Source organism: Hydractinia symbiolongicarpus, chromosome 3 (genome assembly GCF_029227915.1).
Source record: "Hydractinia symbiolongicarpus strain clone_291-10 chromosome 3, HSymV2.1, whole genome shotgun sequence".
Lineage (NCBI taxonomy): Eukaryota > Metazoa > Cnidaria > Hydrozoa > Anthoathecata > Hydractiniidae > Hydractinia > Hydractinia symbiolongicarpus.
Genome location: NC_079877.1, coordinates 22,818,096 through 22,840,010, shown reverse-complemented (window position 1 = coordinate 22,840,010; position 21,915 = coordinate 22,818,096). Strand labels below are relative to the sequence as shown.

At 32.6% G+C, this 21,915-nt stretch overlaps 3 protein-coding genes and 2 non-coding genes across 6 annotated transcripts in view; 3 read left to right on the top strand and 2 right to left on the bottom strand.

The window, feature by feature from the left end:
* Positions 1–21,915, top strand: part of LOC130636267 (zinc finger protein 626-like) — a 57,999-nt gene that overhangs the window by 3,151 nt on the left and 32,933 nt on the right. The window lies entirely within an intron of this gene.
* On the top strand, positions 509–581 carry Trnak-uuu (transfer RNA lysine (anticodon UUU)). The gene has a single exon. It is a non-coding gene; the product is annotated as a tRNA-Lys (tRNA).
* On the bottom strand, positions 799–939 carry LOC130637057 (U8 small nucleolar RNA). The gene has a single exon (XR_008982302.1). It is a non-coding gene; the product is annotated as a U8 small nucleolar RNA (small nucleolar RNA).
* LOC130636272 (mannose-6-phosphate isomerase-like) lies at positions 7,279–18,234 on the bottom strand. 2 transcript variants are annotated; one of them, XM_057445940.1, is made up of 7 exons: positions 18,041–18,234; positions 11,283–11,407; positions 10,658–10,946; positions 9,770–9,907; positions 9,240–9,539; positions 8,700–8,908; positions 7,279–8,471 (listed from the first exon to the last, which is right to left on the bottom strand). In XM_057445940.1, the coding sequence occupies exons 1-7, from the start codon at positions 18,057–18,059 to the stop codon at positions 8,244–8,246; spliced, it is 1,308 nt and encodes a 435-aa protein (XP_057301923.1). In that variant the 5' UTR covers positions 18,060–18,234; the 3' UTR covers positions 7,279–8,243. The 2 variants fall into 2 exon arrangements, with proteins under 2 accessions (XP_057301923.1, XP_057301924.1); XM_057445941.1 differs by lacking the exon at positions 18,041–18,234 and adding an exon at positions 12,739–12,827.
* LOC130636278 (stress-associated endoplasmic reticulum protein 2-like) lies at positions 18,392–19,945 on the top strand. Its single transcript, XM_057445947.1, has 3 exons — positions 18,392–18,599; positions 18,894–18,966; positions 19,498–19,945. The coding sequence occupies exons 1-3, from the start codon at positions 18,516–18,518 to the stop codon at positions 19,536–19,538; spliced, it is 198 nt and encodes a 65-aa protein (XP_057301930.1). The 5' UTR covers positions 18,392–18,515; the 3' UTR covers positions 19,539–19,945.

Below are 21,915 nucleotides of genomic sequence, written 5' to 3'. Positions count from 1 at the left end.
TTTTTATTTAGCATCCTATAAAGTAATTTAAAATTTACAAAAGCCCAATTCTGCTTTTTTCTACATCCAACTTTGAAATACCACTCTATTACTTTCAATACCATGGCTCCTAAGGGTAGCTAAGTATTGCTATCACCAACCCTTCCTTGCACTGTGTCAATCTCCTGCTGAATCATTGGTTCCTGTTGATTTATTGAAAATCCCATCGGTTTCCATAGGCTTTCTGCCCTGCTAATTCTATGGTTTTCCCTGTGTCGAGCTTATAACAACTTCCCCAACGCTCACTAGTGAACCTCCAGTGAAGTTTATTTGAACGCATAACATTCCTGAACTGTAAACAACTTTTTTTAACTGTATATATTACATGAAAAAATATTTAAAACATAGCTATAGTAACTGTTATTACTATTTATAAGGTCTATATACAAAAAATATATCTATCTATCTAAAAAGGCTCAGTCACTGTGCGAAACAAAATATAATGGAAATATGCTATATATCGGATATCGCCCGGTTAGCTCAGTCGGTAGAGCATCAGACTTTTAATCTGAGGGTCGCGGGTTCGAGTCCCTCATCGGGCGAGATACTTTTTCATTTTTTATTATTTTTCCAGTGCAAAATTAATAAACAGTTCGCATAATGTGTAAAAGGCAAACATTTATGCTCTCTGTTTGACTGTGGCATAATTCGCCAGCTGTTAGTTTTTAGCGCACAAGAAACAAAACAAAGAACAAAACCTTTTAGGCAGGATCAATAAGTTCCAAAAATTCTCAATTTTTTATTTGTAATTATATGGTGATCAGACTCAGGCCGTAAAGGGTGTTGTTGTCCTTCAGGCCCGGAGCGTATAATCTGAAGATCATTTAGCCCCGCGTCATCACGTGCCTTACTGAGGACAACATTAGTCATCCACAGGTAAGGATTACACCATACTGATGATAACTTTTAAAACATTGTTTACTGCAAGTAGTTTAACATACTTTAAAAACACTTGTGGTGCAATATTAGGCCGGGCATTGTGCGTGTTTTTATTTTTTGTTTTCATTTGTTTTTGGCATTTTTTTTTTTTCAAAAAAAAAACAGAAATATTTTGCTGATACATGACATCTGCGATGCCATCTTAAGGAATAAAAAATAATGTCCACTGGGAAATTAAAACAAAATAATTTTCTGAGGAAATTTCTTTTGCTATAAATATTGGAAAAAAATACTTTTCAACGCCGTAAAGTTTTGCCTAAAATTTTGCTGTTTCTTGTACGAAACATAAAAAAAACTTTTTCTTTAAAAAAAATGATGTCTTGTTTTTGCAGTAGGAGAATACACGTTTTTCTTATAAAGAACGTTTGTAAAAATATCGTATGAAATGCTACGTGTCATATGTTGGTTTGCCGCGACGGCGGCGGTTTTCAGGAAAGTTTTATCACACTGGATTGGAGTCATTGTTATTGCTCATTTCACTAAATAAAAAAAATCTCTACTATTTTCTCGTGTAAAGCTGATGTTTTGTTTTCCTACGGTTGCCCATACCTGCCACTATTGTCGAGTAGCAGAAATAAATCACTACTGCGCAGTAAAAACAATTCTACTGCGCAGTAGTCATACTTCTACTGCGCAGTAGTCGTAAATCTATTGCGCAGTAGTCACAGATGTACTGCGCAGTAGAGAACTACGACTACTGCGGAGTGGGACATTGAGTACTGCGCAATAGAACTTCAACTATTGCGCAGAAAATATGGGTTATGTTTTTTAGACAATTTTTCTGGCATTTGATGATGGTTGACAAGATTTTTGAAACGCACTCGCGCTTCAAAAATCTTGTACATCTAAAAGAATATAAGAATATTTGAAATCGAAAGTTTGGTATGTGCTTCCGCTAATAATATATATCATATTTTAATTTTATTGCTTTTATTTATTATTTTATTTTATAGCTAAGAATTTGTGTGTAGTAGTATAATTTTTTTATAAGCAACATTACGCTAAAAACCCCTTAAAAACGAAGCAACTTTTACACTTGATAAAAGGGAAGTTTACATTCGACTGATGCTGAAAAAGCAAAAAAGTGGATTTAGTTTTATTTTTTTAAAGGAAGTGTTGACAAGCAAGTGACAATTGAGTCTGTAAAATACAGATAAGCAACATTGAGCTCCAATCACAATTTTTTGTTGCTAATAAAAAAAAGCATGAGTTAGTTTATTAGATATAGTCTGAAGTTCAAATTCTTGTATGGTATTTTAATTTATTTTGCTATTGTTTGAGGATGGCGGATTGACTTGATTTTAATTGCTTTTATCCAGACACGACTCGCAATTACGAGGAAAGGATAAGGTCGCAATACAATAGAATCAGACGCGGGGTGGGTCCAAGTATTTTGAGAATCACTCAACATTATAGCAACTAGAGCTATTTCTCTGCCTTTTATACCAGGACGGCGAGAGAAAATTTATTTCGTATTGCGGTGCATGTAAAATCACCGTGAGGGGATCGAGGTTGTTATTATAAAGCCCTTTGAAAGCATGCGAGACACCATGGTTTTATGAATTTTGTGCGCATGCTACAACATACAGCATCATTCCATATGCCTTCAAGGTCAGCAAGGGTATGAAGCAGAGTATTTTTACTCAAACATGTCATTTGTTGTAAACGGGAAAAACGTAAAAGGAAGAACGTTAAAAGTTCAAGAATCTTAAAAAAAAATTTACGCGCTTGAAATGACTTTGTTAACTCACCTGACGTTATCATTTGTGTGTTTTGCCGAGCGAATGAAGTGTCAACTAAAAAATTTGAGGATGTAGTCGCGTTTCCTCGACTTGAGAAAAACAATTTCTTGCTTCAACTTTTAGTGACACTCGTTTTGGAAGGGTTATATAACTTGTGAGTTTCGCTTTTGCGGAATATATCGTTTTATACAATATCTCGAATACTTCTTAATATCTCGAATACTCAAACTTTTGTCGTCTCGAACTTTTTATTCGGGTCCTGCAGTTATTAATGTAGACAAAATTATGTTCTATTTCTTCAACACTGTTCTCTTGAACTTTTGCTTTTTCAAATTATTTTTCCGGTCCCTTCAACTCATTTTATCACATTATCTCGAACTTACCTTATTTTTCGAAAAAAATATTTGATTTATAAAGAGTTCGATACATCATAAAAGAGACTTTCGAATGTTTACAATTGTGAATTTTTGAAATCCTCTTTATTCAAAAATGGCTGCCAGTGGAATCTCATGGTTGCTCATTTGTAGCAAAATGGTATTAGACATTCAGTGACATGAGATAACCTGATCTGTAGATTTCACTTGTGTCTCTGGCGTAGCGTCTCTGGCATGTGCGGGGCAATTGGGGAAAAAAGTAAACAAACATGGAAGCTCAGTGTGTACAAAAATTTTTCAATAGACTTGAAAATGTTACGGTAGTTAATAAATGTCGCGTAAAAACTGAAAATAAAACTACATTCCATAATTTTAGTGCAGAATGGCCAAATGGCGTGCTGATAGTTAAAAAACCACAAAACAACCACACTCTAGCTTGCATACAGCATTAAAAGAAGAAGATTTATTTTCTATTTGAAAAAAATAACGTAAACATTGTTTACGTTATTGTATAAACGGAAATAAAATCTTGGTAAGGATTTTGTGTGCTTAACAACGGGTGCGCCTATAATCGGGTGCGCTTGATTTCGACATATAGTATTATGTATTGATCACCGATCAAAAGATGTATAGAGTATAGTTTTTATACCTTTGTGTAATATTTCATCGTCAATTTTTTTACCTACAACATATATTGTAATTACAAACAACGCTTTTCTCTTAAATAAAGGCGTCTTTTTGAAAATTATAAAAAATCTTCTTTCTCGTTAGCCCTAATCATGATTTGGGCCTTCTAGATACTAAACTTTTTTAGCCATCCACTTTAAAAATTACTCCGCCTGGGTTGAAATGTCTCGTTCACTTACATTCTTTCAAGTTTTCGTATTTTAAATTTTTAAATTGTATCCATACTCATTGTAACTATAGTAATAGCAAATTGATCCACTCGAGCTCAAATCTCCTGTTTCCGCGACCTTAATGGGATGACGTAGATGTACACATAATTTTTAAAACGTCTTTCTCAATTTCTGTGAAAAGTAGTTCTTTTAATAGAGAACTTTTCTGTGGTTATCAGCATTTTTGTCTTTTTAAACCATTCATAACAGTTTACGTCATTACAAAAGAATTTGTTGACAACGCAGAACAATTTTTGCTTGTTTTTTTATACAACCCGATAATTAAAAAACGTCAAATCATGCTCAAACGAAGAATCTAGTCACTTTGTTTACAGTAGCAATATTTTCATCCTTCTGACGAAGCCTTTTTAATGTTTATTTTTTCTTGAAAATAAAGTTGAGTAACTTTGGGAAATGACTCCACAAAAATAACCTTAGAAAGAATTGAAATAAAAAAGGCTCACAATTTTACACTTGGAAAAGGCTACCTAGATTTTTTTGGAATTGATTTGTTATGAAAAAAAAAACGTTCAATCTGCTACATGAAATGTAGCAGATTGAGAGTTCAAAGGTGAATTTCACTTCCAGAGCAAAATGACTCAGAACAGATCAAAACAAGAAAAAAACTTTTGGCTTTTCTGCTAAATATTCTTTAGTTTTTACTTTTTTTCGTCATGTCCGTACGAAAAGTTGCGATGATTTCAATTTTCAGTTTGATTCGGAACTGGAAATTCTATCAACAAAAGAGATTTTAGACATGACAATTGTCTGACGTTTCAATTCATTCTGAGTAAAAATTCACCTTTGCATGCGCTTATGGAAATCAAGTCATTTCAGTTGTTCTAGTCTAGTCAAGTCAATTAAAACCATATCCTATCATTAATGATGTAGATGAAAAAAAAAAAAAAAAATGAGGTCAAGTTTGGACCAATTCCATAAATGATAAGTGCACTCATACTCCGTTAAAAGTCTAACTCAAAATATGCTGACGTTGCATAAATGATTTTTTAAACTATGGAAAATGACACTTTAGAGGAAAGCAACTTCGTACACAAGACTAGACATACATCAGTGATTGGAAAAGCAAAGAACGCTGGGGACGAAGTCAAAAGACAAATTTTTAGGTTTATGTAAAAAAAGACCAACAAACAACACATAATTTATGCTCATTAATAAACAACACATAATTTATGCTCGTTGCGTCATTATTATTCAAGTGTCATCATTAGGTCGACACTGACTCTTCTTTTCTCGTAACATCAGGAACGACGTCAGAGAGATTGTAATTGTTGAATAATGTCGGTCGAAAGTTTGGTCAAGAGTGCGTGGGTGCAAAAATCGAATATAAAACGTGCAACATTGAGACAAACAGTTATATTAACAGAGGGATCGAAGAAAGAAGAACGTATCGAAAAATAATTTCAAATTAAAAAGGTTAAAATGAAGTTTGCAATTACCATTTTACTGTTGATTTCAGTTGCTTACAGTATGCCTGTAAATAATAGAGGAGGAAGAAAATGTCATGATTTGTGTGGCTCGTCTGTTTGGGCAAATGCCGGACAATGCCAGTCTGATGGTCGCTGTTTATGTTGGTGGGGATGGACAGGAACGAATGCTGTTTACATCAACAAAGGCGAATTAAAAAATCGAATTCTAGCCGATTATTGTGTGAAACCCTGCCATTTTACACATGATTATAGAAATCCGTACTGTGCTAAAACTGAGCGATCAACAACTACGACGACAACAACACAACCTCCAACAACGCCAACAACAACACAACTTCCAACAACGACAACAACAACAACAACACAACCTCCGATAACAACAACACAACCTCCAACAACGACAACACAACCTCCAACAACGACAACAACGACAACAACGACAACCACAACAACACAATCTCCAATAACGACAACAAAAACAACAGAACCTCCAACAACGACAACAACAACAACAACGGAACCGCCAACAACAACAACAATAAAACCTCCGACAACGACAACGACGACAACAGAACCTCCAACAACGACAACAACGACAACAACAACAACACAACCTCCAACAACGACAACAACAACGACAGAACCTCCAACAACGACAACAGATCCGCCAACAACGACAACAACAACAACACAACCTCCAACAACGACAACAACAACAACAGAACCTCCAACAACGACAACAGATCCGCCAACGACGACAACAACAACAACACAACCTCCAACAACAACAACAACAACGACGGAACCTCCAACAACGACAACAACGACAACAGAACCTCCAACGACGACGACAACAACAACAACAAAACCTCCAACGACAGCAACAACGACAACAGAACCTCCAACGACAACAACAACAACAACAGAACTTCCAACAACGACAACAACAACAGAACCTCCGACGACAATGACAACAACAACAACAGAACCTCCAACGACAACAACAACAACAACAGAACCTCCGACAACAACAACAACAACAGAACCTCCGACGACAACGACAACAACAACAACAACAGATCCTCCAACAACAACAGAACCTCCAACGACAACAGAAACTCCAACGACAACGACGACGACAACACAACCTCCAACAACGACGACAACAACACCCGGAATTGTAATTGACTGAAATGACCTTAAAATTTATAAATAGCATATGAAATACGTATAATATAGTAAATTGCAATATTAATTTATTAAAAGAAAAGTTATGTTGGATATTATAAATTATCTTTACTGGATTAGAATAGCCTGCTACTTCTCGAACGCAAAAATATATTCGTGCTAAGAAGATGTTTAAATTCAAAAGCTAAAAATTATGTCTTGGAACAAGGGGCGAGTAAATAATTCGATGTTAGCAAGTGTTGTAACTTTCATTAAGTGACTTTTTTTCTTCAATAAAGTGGCTTTTTTGTTTCTGATTGCACTAAAATATGTTCTAATAATAAAAAATGATTTTAATAACATATAATTACAAGACGTCATTTTCAAATGATGCAATCATCTTTCATGACCGTAGACAAATAAAAGTTTTTCAACATTTAAGAAGATTTTCCACAACACTAAAGCTTACCTCTCACTTAAAAACAAGCTTATTTCATATGAAAGAGCTTGAAAAGTTGTCTATAAATCTTTTTATTTTTTTGGAAAATCTTTATTGGTTGTCAATAATTAGAAGTTCCACGAATTATGCGAAATTATGACATCATCTCCATGATGCTGAAAAGCAGTTGCTGTTGTCAATGATAATTGTAATAATTAAATATTACCATTCATTTTAATATGCTCCAAATATTAACCTAAATGGCTGAAAACATATATACATCATCATATTTTGGTAATACCATTAAGGTTAATCTCCCCGGGACGATTTTTGCGACGATCGTCATTATTACTCGAAATCGATTGGTCGCCATTTTTGTCGGCTTCAAACAACACATCACTTAGATCTGGGAGATGTGGTCATGCATAATTAGTGAAAATTTAAAGTCAAATATCTTAAGAACGAATAAATATTTTACAAAAAAATAAATAAATTCTTGGACAACTTTCCAAAGCCTTTTTATATGAAATCAACTTGTTTTCATGTGGTAGGTTAGCTTTACATATGATCAATTGAATAACATTTGGTTTACACGAAAATAATAAAGTGGTTATACTTTTAACTCATACTTATATTTCGCCAATGTAAACCAGGCATTGATAAAATAAAACAAAAATAAATAGTAACTATAAATAATCTTACTAATTACGAGATAAATTCGTGCATTCGTTACATGACTAAGAGACAAGATTGCAAAAAAAAATTTCCTACATCAGTTCAACGACGAAATTATGTAACAAATCGAAAGTTAACATCACGTGAACGCGTGCGTGGTGTAAAAGCCATCTTTTCAAACTTGCGTGGTATTTTGAAAGTCATTTTAGTAGATTTATGTAACAAATATCGAAAACATTGCAAACATTCTAAAAATGGCCTGCAAGCCTGAAATGTCTTCGTATTATATCCATACAAAAAAAACTCTGCTATAAAAATATATATATTCAGCTATACGAAATGTCTGTACCTTATACGATACAATATCTAACATCTGATTGAAAAAAAATTGAAATGATAGGAAGTAGTGAAACTTTCCACAGACATTATAACACATACTTGATGTAACTTATTCATATAAAAGCTCATAGTTCAGGATTTAGGATAATGAAAACCCGGGAAAACATTCACAGCGAAACACACTTTCAAGTCCTTTGAAGATCGCAATAAGCTTGAAACAAAAGTACTTCTTCATCTGGAGCGATATCTTTTAATGATACATGGGTACCACTACTGATGAACAACACGCTCCCCTTACATAGTTTGGTCGAGTTCGTTCCAAACACGAGATCTGCTTTCCCTGACATGGTCAGCAGAATACTAGGTCCATGTAGAATTTTCATGTCGTATTCTTTTAACGTTTGTGATGGTATCTAAAAAACAACGCATCCAAGTTTTGAGTAGTCAGGTAGGCTAATTCATTCTCCCTACTGCGAACCTGATCCAAACAGACATTAGAATCAAACAGCTTCTTGAGAAGAACCGAAAAATGAAAACAGGAAGTATGAAAAGGAGATTAATCACGTTTCATACAGTAGTATCTAATCAACACGTGTTTTTTTTACAAATTATTACTGTCAATGTGTATAACAGAACATTACCTGAATTTTCCGTACACTGAAGTCATCTACCGGTGCATTATATACACTAAGGAATTTATCATTATCATCTTGTGTTGGAAGAAATTTGGTTTCTAAAACCGTTTGCGGGGTATAGTTTAACATTTCCGTGAGTGTGGCCACGTCTTTGTATTTCGGAGTGAGACCAGCACGTACAACATTGTCGCTTGCTGCCATGCACTCAATTATATCTAAAAATAACAAACATGCAATAAGATGGATGTTATATAACGAGAGGAGAGTATATCCACTTTGCGGTGGTTAGTAAAGCTAGGAGGATAGAAAGTGAACATTGGCACAAATAGAATGTTTATAAATCGGATTTTTTAACGTCTCTAAATATTCTTATATTAGATGACCTGTTTTTATAATAAAAAATCTCAATATTAGAAAAAAATAGTCAGTATCTCGTGAATAAATCTACTGGTCCTTTAAATATTGCGTTTCGTTTGCCAAACGGCTATAAACCTCGCTGAGACAGAATACGGTTATTATTATAGGGATAATGTGATTTGCACTCACCACCAGCTAAATAAGCATGCGGAACATTTGGACCAAGGAATATCGACTCGTACGGTTCCAGTGTAATATGGTTAAGAAAATATATAACAAAACATCCGACATCTCCCGGGTACTCATTGTGTATGCGCAAAAACAGTCGTCCAAGATAGGGAGTAGTATCTTCCCGCTTTTCGTGGCATTCATTTAGTCTGTTCACAAGATTAGCAAGTTGAATTTTTAGAATTTTCGGGTCGCACTCCATTAAACACGTCATACAATGCTTCAACGCTTTATGAACTGCTGATTTTCGAATACTTCTCTCTAAAGAGAAACAAAATGAACAAAAGATGTCCCTGAGATGCTTTGATTTTAGTACTAGGTCTGTAACAGGTATAAAGACTGCGCAAAAATATAAAAAGCTTTAACTGCGAAAATTAAAACCGCGATATGCTTTCAGTGGGCAAAAATAGAGGTGCCAGGCCCAAAAATAGGCATGACAGGGCGCAAAACTAGAGATCAAGTGATTAGTTAGTATTTTGTGAGCAGCTTACGTGTAGCCATTTCAGCATTGATTAAACCATCGACTGCTTCCTGTCCAACTACCGCTAAAAATTCTTGCACTTCGTGAAAATAATTCAAAATTTCCGAAGCTGGACGAAATCCACACAAAGCTTCAAATCTTGTTAAAGCTAAACAAACATTTGCAAGAAATATGATAAATGGAGGCTAATGATACATTTTGAATTTTACATAATTTCAAATGTCAGTAACCAATGATCGACATGAACAAAATATAATGAAACAGCACGGCTAAAAAATTTTTGAAATTATTTTTTATTTCTTTCGATGTGTCGCTACTTTTTTAAAAAATTATTTGACAGATATGGATAAAAAATTTGAAATTCTTGCCAAAGGTTCAGTACAGCAAATATAACCTTTGTTTAAAAGTGAAGCTCATAAGAGAAATAAAAAATTAAGAAGCGTTTGACTGTAACAATAATGCTTAATAAAGAAGAGGAATTTAAGCAAAAATGAATTACAAATTTTGCAGGCATGCTAATTTAATTATTCTGAATTTAATGATCCGGAAAAATACTCGTAAATCAAAATTTTCAAAAGACATGAAATCCAGGAAGTGTCTATTTCGCAATTTCGCAGCCACATGTGATTGTGTTTTTTTTCCATAATATAGTAACTTGTCAACGTTTACTTGCCATTGTTCACAGCGGAATTCCGGTTATTTGGTTAAATCCATATTATCGTTTGCTTTTATCAAAAGAAGGCAGACGCTTTACCTGCTAAATTTTACACTGTGAAATGTTACACCGCTTCGCAACAGATAAAAATCAAGTTTTAAAATCCCTAAACAATGCCTTCTCCTAAATAAATAAGTGTTAGCAAAAACGCGACAATGGTTGAATATCATTCTAAAAACTCACCAATTGCCATTTCAGGTTTATGGTTTGGATCTGGGTAAACATCGGGGCGTTCTTGGTGCAAAATTTCAGCATGTTCTTTCGTCGGATGCGCTTGAATAGAGAGGGATTTGTTTACCGATAATACTTTGAACAAGAAAGGCAAGCTCGCGCCGAACTTTTGGTAAACATCTGTGCCTAGTACGGACGGTTTTTGTGTGATCCAATCTCCCAAATAGCTGTTATTTTCACTGAGCGAGTCAGGCATGTTTATAAGTTTTGATGGTCCCTTCGGGTGAGACCCCATCCACAACTATAAGAAATACAACAAGTATAACACACTCTGTTTTCCTTTAAATCACGAGTTTTCACCTCGATAAAATAACTCGTGTGTGCATTTCAAATAACAAGACATTGTACACAGCTATATCATGTTTCTGCGATAGCCGTCAACAGGATGTCATGAAGTGACTGTTTAGTAGTATTTTTAGCATTTCTTTAAAAATAATAAAATATAGATAGACAATAATATAATAATGATGGAGAAGTGGATAATTTAATCAAGTAAAAAAAATCAGGAATAAATAGACGAATGAGCAAATAAGTATAAAACTATATATGTACAAAAAAATTAATAAAAAAAACTCACCTCCGCATAGGGCATGTGTTGGTCGAAGGTGAAACCTGCTTGATTTTTTGCTAACGCTGCTACAGTGCTTTGATCGCCAATTTTACCCCAAGCATATGTCTGTACAGCGCATGATAGTGGAACGACTAAAATAGAAATAAATCAAAATTATGCAACGTAAAAAATAATACCTACTTGAAAAATCTGTTGAATCAAAACATTAACACCCCACAACCTAGGTTACACTCGTTAATCCTGTCAAATCTTAGAGGATAAACTTTGACGTGAAGAAAATTTGGCGAGAACAAATTACGCTAATTTTTATCCTCAACAAAATTAGGAATAAACTTTATTATTTCCTTTAAAAATCAAAAAACAACTTTGATCAAATGGATTTTAAGTGCAATGATAAATGAAAATCATACATATTGAATTTTAAAACATTTTTATCCTAAATAAGACTCGATTTTTTATAACTTTCTCCTCTTAAGATACTGCTACTATTAATAAAAATGGATGAATAAACAAATAAATAAATAAGAAGAGAATACATGAATGAATGAATGAATAAATAAATGATTAAATGAATGAATGAATGAATGAATGAATGAGATGTACACTCAAAACAACAAAAACAAAAACTCATAAAACGAACACATAAATAAATCTTGTAAGAGATTACAATGTAAACTAACATCGTGTAATCGCATTAATATTTTTTCACAAGTGTTTTCAGGCTGTTTAACTGACAAAAAATCAATAACTACAACTATAAACCAACAAACAAGTTTCTAACAAAAAAGTCCTGCACACAAGCCAACACAATTAAAAATAACACATACAATTAAGTGGTAAATAAAAAGATATCTATATGTGTTTGATACAAATATAGATATGTTTGTGTGTGTAAAATTATCAAAAACACAATTGAAAATCAACAATGTACATTAAGATGCAAGTTGAAGATCTACTTGATATAATTCGATTCTACTTGCTAAACATGCTAAATAGGTTTTAATTTTAATTAGTGATTACGAACAAAGAAAGATGTATAGATGATAATTTTTGGGGTCAGTTATCGAGTAACACAACCACCAACTAATTGAGTTTGATAATCCTTAGTGATACATTCATTTAAAGTATCATTTCAAAGTTGACTTGTGAGCCAATATGTAAAAGCGTGGATTTTTAAGGCAACAGACAAAAAAACATATCTACAGCCTAGAAGCTGATTTCTTTATCTAAGGGTGATTATTTGTTTTTTCTAAAGATGATCCTTCACTATTCCTTTACTAATTATTGAGAACCTGATAATAGGAGCATCATATCCAGATATATCACTCACTTTACTATCTAAACAGTAAAATCTGCATACAGTTTCCCCTCATATACCATATGTGACCCTTCCTTATCACATAACTGCTGTTAGTTATAAAACAAAAAAATCTTAAATTATACAATAACAAGAGTTACTTACTACATTTTGTGATGTATAGCTCAAAAAGTAAATTTGACACTGAAATAATTCTATTAGCATTTTATTCTTCGACATTCAAAAAATCGTTAAATAATATATTACATTTGAAATTTGTCAATGATGTCGCAAAGTTTGTGATTAATAATTTATATTAAGCAGAAAACCACTGAAAGAACACACACAACTACTTCACCACAGTAACAAAGAATTATCATTCATTGATCATATGTTTATTAAGTTGATTCGGACAAGTTATGAGAAATTTCCTAACTGTTATGAGAAACTTCTTAACTGTAAAAGTTTTACACTTCTAAAATGTTAATATTTCTTAATTAACTTCTTAAGTAATTCTTATTTTTTTTATGTCTCCATATATAAGGTACAGGTGTTATAAAATCTTTTAGCATTGCCCTTTATACACTCAAATATGAAATACTTAGTACTTATTTTAATGCCTTTGTATTCAATAAATTCTGCATAATCTTATCACATTTTAAGACATTATATCTCTTAGGCTTAATAATAAATATATATAGGCATAAATTATTCCACAAACACCAAACAAACATCTCTTTTGAATGATGTCCACTAAGTTGTAAATAAAAAGCAAGATTTCAGGCATGCACACGTTTTGTCCATTTTCTTAAATCAATAACCTTGTGAGTATATTAGGTGGATTTGTTTGGTTTAAGTTGAAAATTGAAATAAAGGACAAAATTGAAAAAATAAACCTTGGGCAAAATCATTTTGTTACACATATTGTTTCAATCATTGCGTAAGAAAGTATCAGAAACAGGGCCAGCGTGTCTAATGAAACCTTTCTTTTGTTTGTTATTAGACCTTTCTTTTACAAGTTTTAATAAGAATAATGGGAATCGTGCAAACTCTCACATATGATTGGCTTGTGGACTACATTAAATTTTCAGCTCTACACAAGACATCCAATGCTGAAAAGAAAAGATTAAATCCTTGGAAATAAGTTGAAATTTATTTCCAAGCTTAGTAACACTTACAGTGAGAGACATTTTGCATATTATTGATGCACACTACAAGCAATAATACTAACTAAATTGATATGCTTTTAAAAGCATTCCGTGGCTTACGAAACATCATCTGTCTGCTACTAAGGGTGCTACTTTATTTTTTCAGTAGCTACAGATTTTTAGAGATTTTGAGTTTTAGCAGAAAAAATAATCAATTTTCATTTTTTGTATAAAAAAGAAATTTAAATTTAAGAATAGTCTGTTAAAAATATGTTCCTTTAAGGTACACAACTTGACCTACAAGATACATAAATTTTAATATATTTGGGAGATTAAATTTTATTTTATTTTTGCTATTCGGAGCATTTACGAATAGAATGTGGAATTAATGTTTGCATTTCGATGTCTGTTTTTCGAACATACTATGACCGGTGGGGGGTCGGAATCCGCCCCCCTCCCTCAATAAATTTTTATAGGGTTGTTTAAATTGAATCAAACATAAAAGGAACAAAATGGCAGCAATAACTTTTTGGTTACGTCAGCACATTTTCTGTGACATCATCAAAAGCTTGAAATTTGTTAAAAATGTCACTATCTGCTTAAAATGTAATTACTTTTGTTCTAGAACAAATTTTTATATTCTGTTAGTTTGAAGTTTCTAAAAGCTAAATAAAAGTTATTTAACATATCTTCTGGTTTTTACATGGATTGCACACAAAATTGCCCGAAAATCCATTTTTTTCCGAATTTCGGGTAAAATCCGACAAAATTGGGAAATCGGATTAGTCACGTGTCTGAATTAAAGGATAATCCTAACAAGAGTTATTATATATTCCCTATCATAAGGATTTCATTGAAATTTTCAGGAGTAATTTCGAGTAATGGCCAATATCAAAACCTCTGAAAGGTATGGGACCTAAAAATTTAGCATGCAGGTGTCTAATAGATAAATATTAAAACTCAGTAAATATCATAGCCATATAACAAAGCAATAAGGAGTTATTAAAAAAACGTCAGGGGGGGGGGCAGAATAGGGTTAAGAGACAGGCCTCGATTTTCATCAGAATTATTAAGAACAATGAAAATTGTCTTCTTGTACAAAATGATAAAAAAATAACGAATATTTACCATCACAAAATAAATTGTATATAAAACGAATTAGAATGATTTTGAAACAAATTTTATTTCAAAAGTTTTTTCTGGAAACAATTTTGAACGAAATGAGTTCAAAATTTATAATAATATTTACAAAAACAGACAGATTTAGAACATTTTTATTTTGCTGTCACCAGCAAATGCTTTTTTACTTAGTTTAACAGCTTTCTTAAAACATGCCAATAATTAGTTCATCTAAATTTATGGGATTTTTTTGATTAAATCTGGAGATAATAGAGGGGATAATTGGGTAAGAAAGTGTAGGGACTTGATAGTTCCTGGGGCAAAGCTTATATTATTAATTGTATTTTTTATATTTTGAGTAAAAGTATAGCCTGATGCATAAAAGTAGTAAAGATAAAAAAGAGAAATATAATATCAACTAATTACATTTAATATTTTTAACAGCAGTTAATGATTAAGTCCTGGGCACTAGGTTGTGAAATATATGTCAATTACAATGAAATGATACCTGCAATTCACAGAATCAAATTATGTTATACATAGAACCTGTAAATTGTAATTGAGGAAAATAAATCAAATTACGTAAATAAAGCAAGGTTAGGAACGACTAAAAAGCCTTCGTACAAAAATTGAACATTGTTACTTTTTCTCGCTGCCTAAACATTGATTTATTTTGTCAAGAAAGTGTCTAAAAGTTTTCTTCCCAAGCTTAACATTGTCGTATTTTGGTAAAAAACGATCAAAAATGTTATTCTTGAAGTTTAAACATTCCTGCATTTTGTTAAAAACCTGACTAAAAGCTCTATCTCAAATACCTTATTCCATGAAATTAACACGAATCAAATTAACGGACATGAAATTAATGCAGTTTAATAAAATTATTTTGTAAAAGACATTTAATTAACACGATTGAGAAAGGTTCTTTTTAAAAATACATTTAATTAACACGAATTTAAGAATATGCAATATCACACAAAGCAAAAATTACAGCAACAGTCAAATCCACGGTGGTGAAGCGGTCTTCTCTATTACAAGGCGGTTTGGAAATCACAATAAATGTTTTTGTTGTTTGGAAAGACAATGTTAAGAATTTGGTATGAAGATGATACAAAAGCTATTTAAAAAAAGATGGATGAAAAAAAAACACCAATGAGCTATCTTCGATGAGGATGAAATAGTAGTAAACTTGTAAAAAAATTGTATTTTTATGTGTTTTAGGCTTTTATATACTATAAAAAAATCACCAAATTAACAGTATTTTAATTAACAAGTCATGAAATTTACAGTCTTTAAATTAACACTGCATTTAATTCACAGTCATCAAATTAACGCAAATTTTGAAAAACTGTGTTACTTTCATGACTTTTTAATTTCATGGAATAAAGTAAACGTTGCTGAACCTTCATCCATCGTCTTACAAATCCTGTTGAGTCATACACGCAGTGCAACGTCACAAATAAACAAAATAAGTGCTAACCAGGTCTGCTTTTTTTCGATAACGGTATCGACCGTTAATGTAATTATCGATTTTGGGGGACAAAATTTAGACTACAAAAAGGAAAAAAAAATTTATGCAATGTTGTTTTTTGTAAAAAGACATATTAGTTTTTTTCGTTAGTTCTCCTTTAAACAAACATTTAAATACAAAAAACAAAAGCAACTTGTGCATATTATACAAATCCCTATCGAAATCTCTTGTTGAATGCAGCATACAATCATGGAGATTATTCCTAAAAAAAGGACATTGACAGCACAGAAATGTCCAGAGTAGATTATCCTGTGAGAGTCCTGCTTTTTTACCTACACGAAATTTGTGTGATACCCATTGTTCTCAAAATGAAATCAAAACAACTGTGTCCAGCGGAGAGTATTTTATAATATATATTTATGAGTTTCAGTGTTTACCTATTTACGGGATACTTGCACATGCACGGAAAAATCAGAAAAATTATCAGGCAAAAATATACAGCCCTTTTGGGTGAAGAAAGTCAAATTAAGGTTAAAGCGTTTGTACTATGGCTACTAGCATCTCTTAACTGATATATGTTCTAAATCTAAAGGCATGAAACAAAAAATAAGTTTAGTTAGTGTCCCCCGACCGAACGTCCATTGAGAAAAAAAATGCACATTTTTTATTTCGGGTGTCTGAATTTCTACAAGAATAATAAAACAAGCAAAGAAACTAACCAACATTCTTTTCTTTTTTTTGACCTACTTTACAACCATTTTGGAATTATGCTGGCGTAAAAAGGGCCAGTGTAAATAGGGCTGATAAGGTTGTTTGAGTGGATGTGGCGCCGTAGATTTGTGTGGCGCCGTAGATTAGTGGTTATAGCTCTCGTACTTTGTGCGGGAGACCGGGGTTCGATTCCTCTTGACGGCGATTCAACATGGGCGAGTGAATGTTACCATAGCCCCGGGTTAACCCAAGCCATGTGAGGGAAATTGGGAAGATGGCACACTGTGTGGGCCGTTGGATGTTGCCGGGAGTTGTCTAGTAGAGCGCGGGCTCTAATTGGGTCTGCGTAGCTCAAAATGAGCATTAAATACTCTAGGACTCTCCATCTACGCCATGGCCCCTCCTGGAAATAATAGACAGGGTATATCCCTCGATATTTGTGAGGCTAGCCATGTAAAATATGCACATCTATCTATCTATAATCAAACATGACAGGCAACTGACCTTGAGTATCCGAGATGTTTTAGCAAAATAATGTAACCTTTTTTGGAAAAAAATGATCCTTTTTTATGGCCAATTGGACTGAGCGAACCTCTTTCTGTCTGTGTCCTTTTTGGAGGGTTTTAGATCTAAAACCCTACAAAAAGGACACTAGCCAAACTTTTTTTGTGTCATGCACTACATGAAAGCTATATTTTAATTTCAAGATCAAAAGATGTCTTTACCTGCAAATAAAGTTTAAAATGGACTGATCCACAGCTAACTGCATCATCTGCATTATTTTTCCTGTCTATTTGGGTAAAAGAGTTCTAGCTAGGAGGGATTATGAACAACGCGCGCCACAATGAAACTCGTCTCTAGCTATATATATATTTTAAAACATGTTTCCAGTTAGCTCGCTACTAACTATAGGTTTTTAAGGAGAAAATTTAATTACTGAATTGATATTACCCACATTTCAGACTGGCTGTAGCTAGCTAGCTAGCTATAATAGTTATTAATTAAATGCAAAATATTATACCTTTAATATTTGTGTCCATGTCTAAAATCCTATTTATCGACTTGAGTAAAAAATCGTAGTGAAACTCCCCCTTTAGTACACCTATATAACGCTTAATAAGAATGACTTAGCATCCTGTTTTCCTTGGCTTGGTTGACATATTTTGTTTTGAATTTTGTTTCCATAATTCTAAAGAACGGCATAAATCCCAACCTCTCACCAGTTAAAACTTCCTTTTAAAAAAGAAACGCAAGCGCCTAGGTACCATTTTAAAGCCATACTTTAGATTCTCAAAGCCTCGATATCGATTTTGTTTTTTGTCACGTGGCAGCCAAAGGCCAATGAAATTATCCTTCGTACTAAGAATATTCTGGCCAAAACATTGAATCTTCCTTTCGTTTGAGGAAGAATACTACGTAGTCAGTGATACTTACTGAGATTTAAAAGTGCAGTCAGAACTTTTATTTAAAGGAAATACATAGAAATAAAAAGAAAGATGGCACCGAAACAGAGAATGCGACTTGCTAATGAAAAACACAGCCAAAATGTCACAATGAGAGGAAATGTACCAAAAACTATGGTTAGTTTAATAGAACTAATTTAGTATTTTTGTTAATTTTTTAATAATGGAAAAGTTTATTTGAGAGTACTTACAATATATATTGTTAGTGGTATTTCATTAGATTTTTAATGCAGATAAAATAAAAAATTGATAATTTAACTAACACGTAGCTAATGCGAAGCACAAAGTAGGAAGAAATTATGTTAATGTTGTTAATTCTAGATAAATATTTAAGCAGCTGGATTAACTTGTTTTTGTGTATTTCCAACCTATTTTGTTTCTGTATTTATATCCAATTTATTTATTTCTTAGAATCCAAAGGATGAAAAATATGCTGTTGGACCTGTTTTACTTGGACTTTTTCTTTTTGTTGTCTGTGGATCAGGTTTGTGAAATTTTCAAATTATATTTTTGTTTATTGGTTTAACATTAAGGCCCAGAGCACATCACTGTTTTGATTTGTGCTGCTTAGGAGCGAAAAATATACCTAGTTTATATTTTAATTATTTTCAGTAAAAAGTGGTTAATAGTGTATTTTGTTCAATGTAACACTAGAAAGTGTATTGAGTTGTAATTAGATTAAATTAAATATTAGTTTAACATGAATGAATTCCGCAGCCGTTTTTAGTTGATCAAAAAAAAATTTTTTCTATAATTATGCCCATATTTTTTAATACCTAATTCAAATGACCAATGAATTGTGTGAGATCAAATGAAGTTCTTGCTAATATTTAGAATTAGAATTTTGGTTTGGTTGTTAATTGTGCAAAACTAACTTTTCCTGTTCGCAAAAAACCTTAAATTTTGTGGAATTGATTTTTTGATTTTTTTGATAAAAAACTTTGCCAAGACCAAAATTGTATAGTTCATATTAATTGTATTTACTGACAGTTAATGTTATACTTCTTTCTTTTAGCTGTGTTTCAAATCATTCAAAGTATTCGCTTTGGATTTTAATCAAGAAAATAAGTCGACCAAGATAATATAGTCCTGTGGAGCTATTTATGTGGATTAAATTTTTAATTATTTTATTTACAATGTAATTTATATATCAGTCTGTAAAACTAAGTACAGATAATTGTACAGAAATGTTATATTTTAAAATAGTGCAAAGTTATGATGCTTAATCTGCAGAAGTAGGTCTAATGGATGATTTTGTCTTGTGTCTATGTTTCGTAACAATTCTCATTTTACAAAACAGGTTGAGCTGGAACTCCTCACGTTTTTGTTGACAGGTCTACTTTACATATTTTGTATATTTCCCATTTATTTTGATGTGGATTTAATTGTAGAAAGTTGACGTTATGTCAAACCTATTTTGTAAACATTGCTGTTTTGTGCAATAAACACGTATTTTCCTCAAAGGTGTTATCTGCATTTTTGGTTTCTGCTACCTGAAGAGGATTAATAATTATAATTAGAAATGCATTCAATATCAAACTTGTTTTGTTGTCAAATGAGTAGTTTTAAGGAAAAACTATTGCTGGGAGTATAAAAATTAAAAAAATAATTTTTACTTCGCAGGGTTACTTTTTTAAGTTAGGCCCGAAAATTTTTTTTCAAGACAATTTTTGCAAAATTTGCAAAATCAGTCTGAGAGACTAAATCTTGCAATATTCCTCACATGGTTACTAGTTGTTATAGCCTATTAAATTGCCAAAGAATTTCTATTACATCAGATCACTTTTACCTTTTTCTGGTGTCTACATGCTAAAAAAACCTACAATATGGCAAAAAATAATAGAAATATCAGGTTTAAAAAATGCTCATCATGCCTAATGTCTAATTATATTGATCTTTTGAATTGTTCAAAAGATTAAATGTTTATCTAAACATACTGCAAATACAATAGAAAGCATATATACTATTCTTACGCGTAATGTGTTCTCTTTAACGTCAAAATTGGTCAATATTTTCCTAGCTTTTTTATTCGTTTTCCCGTGTCAAACTTGTCTTTCTCCCCATTAAACCAGATGTATCAGAAGCGGTGTCGCAACGCTATGTTTTTTTAAGCGAAATGTAATCGGAAAACCTAGCAAAATATAACTATGGAAAATTTGGGCACTCTGTCATAATTTGCATAGTCACAAATTACGTAGTCTTGTGATCACAGTTTCGTATCAAATAATATTTCTTTTAATATGTTTGCCGTTTTTGCTCAATAAAAACAAATGCATGTTGTGCGAGAGGCAAAAGAGTTCTGTATCCCCATCAACCCCTTTTCGTTCCTTTGTTTACATATCCAGCAGTAAGCTATTTTGGGTGCAGGTTCTTTGTGTCAGGAGAAAAGACGTGCGAAAGCTACTGTAATTTTTATAATTTGACGCGGGCTCTAATAAACACGAATGGAAAAATTTACCTGAAAGTAATTAATTTGGCTCTTAATTAGCAACACGAAATGGAATTTTTGTGTATTTTATTTGGCTTGAAGTTTTACGGGAATTAAATATTTTGTGAATTTGGATTTCAAAAAGGGTTGACAAAGTACACAATGAACATTGTTTTAAAGATTTATTTTGAATTTTATGATGGAAATTCATTTACGGTTTCCAATTTTGGCAGAAATCCACAGACAAAGACTACTCCTCGGCAAGCTTAAGCATGTTTTTTCTGCCACACAGATGCCAGACCCAACGCTGAAAAGTAAACAAATAACATCATGCGGGAATATCCCCTGCGAACAGAATATCGTCATGTAAAACAATAAAGAAAGTAAAAATTATGCCATATACCATAAAACACAGTAAAGCTGAAAATTTCGGCAAGGTCATTGTTTTATGTCATAACGAAGTTATACGAATATAAACGTTTGTTTTCTGAAATTGAGATGACAAGAGCATGATGATTAACTTCACCAAATTGAAATAGACCATTCTCGTCCTTTTTTTTCCGGCTTTTTGAGATAGAAACCTCAGGTTTATCTCAAAGAGCTCTGGGATCGAGAATGGAAATAGACGTCAACCTCGATCCCAGGGCCTGTAATCAAAAAACGCTACAGGCCCTGGGTTCGAGTTGAATAGACGTGGCTCAAAGAACAAGCCATAGCCCACATTCAACCAAGAAGATAGTGAAACCCACTAGATACGTAATTCAATATATATTCATTATCATATGTAACAGAATGTTTACATAAATAAGCAGCCAATTATTCGGAAGTTAATGTTTAGCAAAAATGCCAAAAAATGTTTTCATATTGCAAGACGCCCAACCCATCGCTTTCTAAGAAACAAGACTAGAGTTACTAACTAAGCTTGTGCTAAGAAATGGAAATAAATTGTTGCAGTCAGATGGTCCTAAAAATCACCCCGATGATACATGAAAATTGCCATAAGGG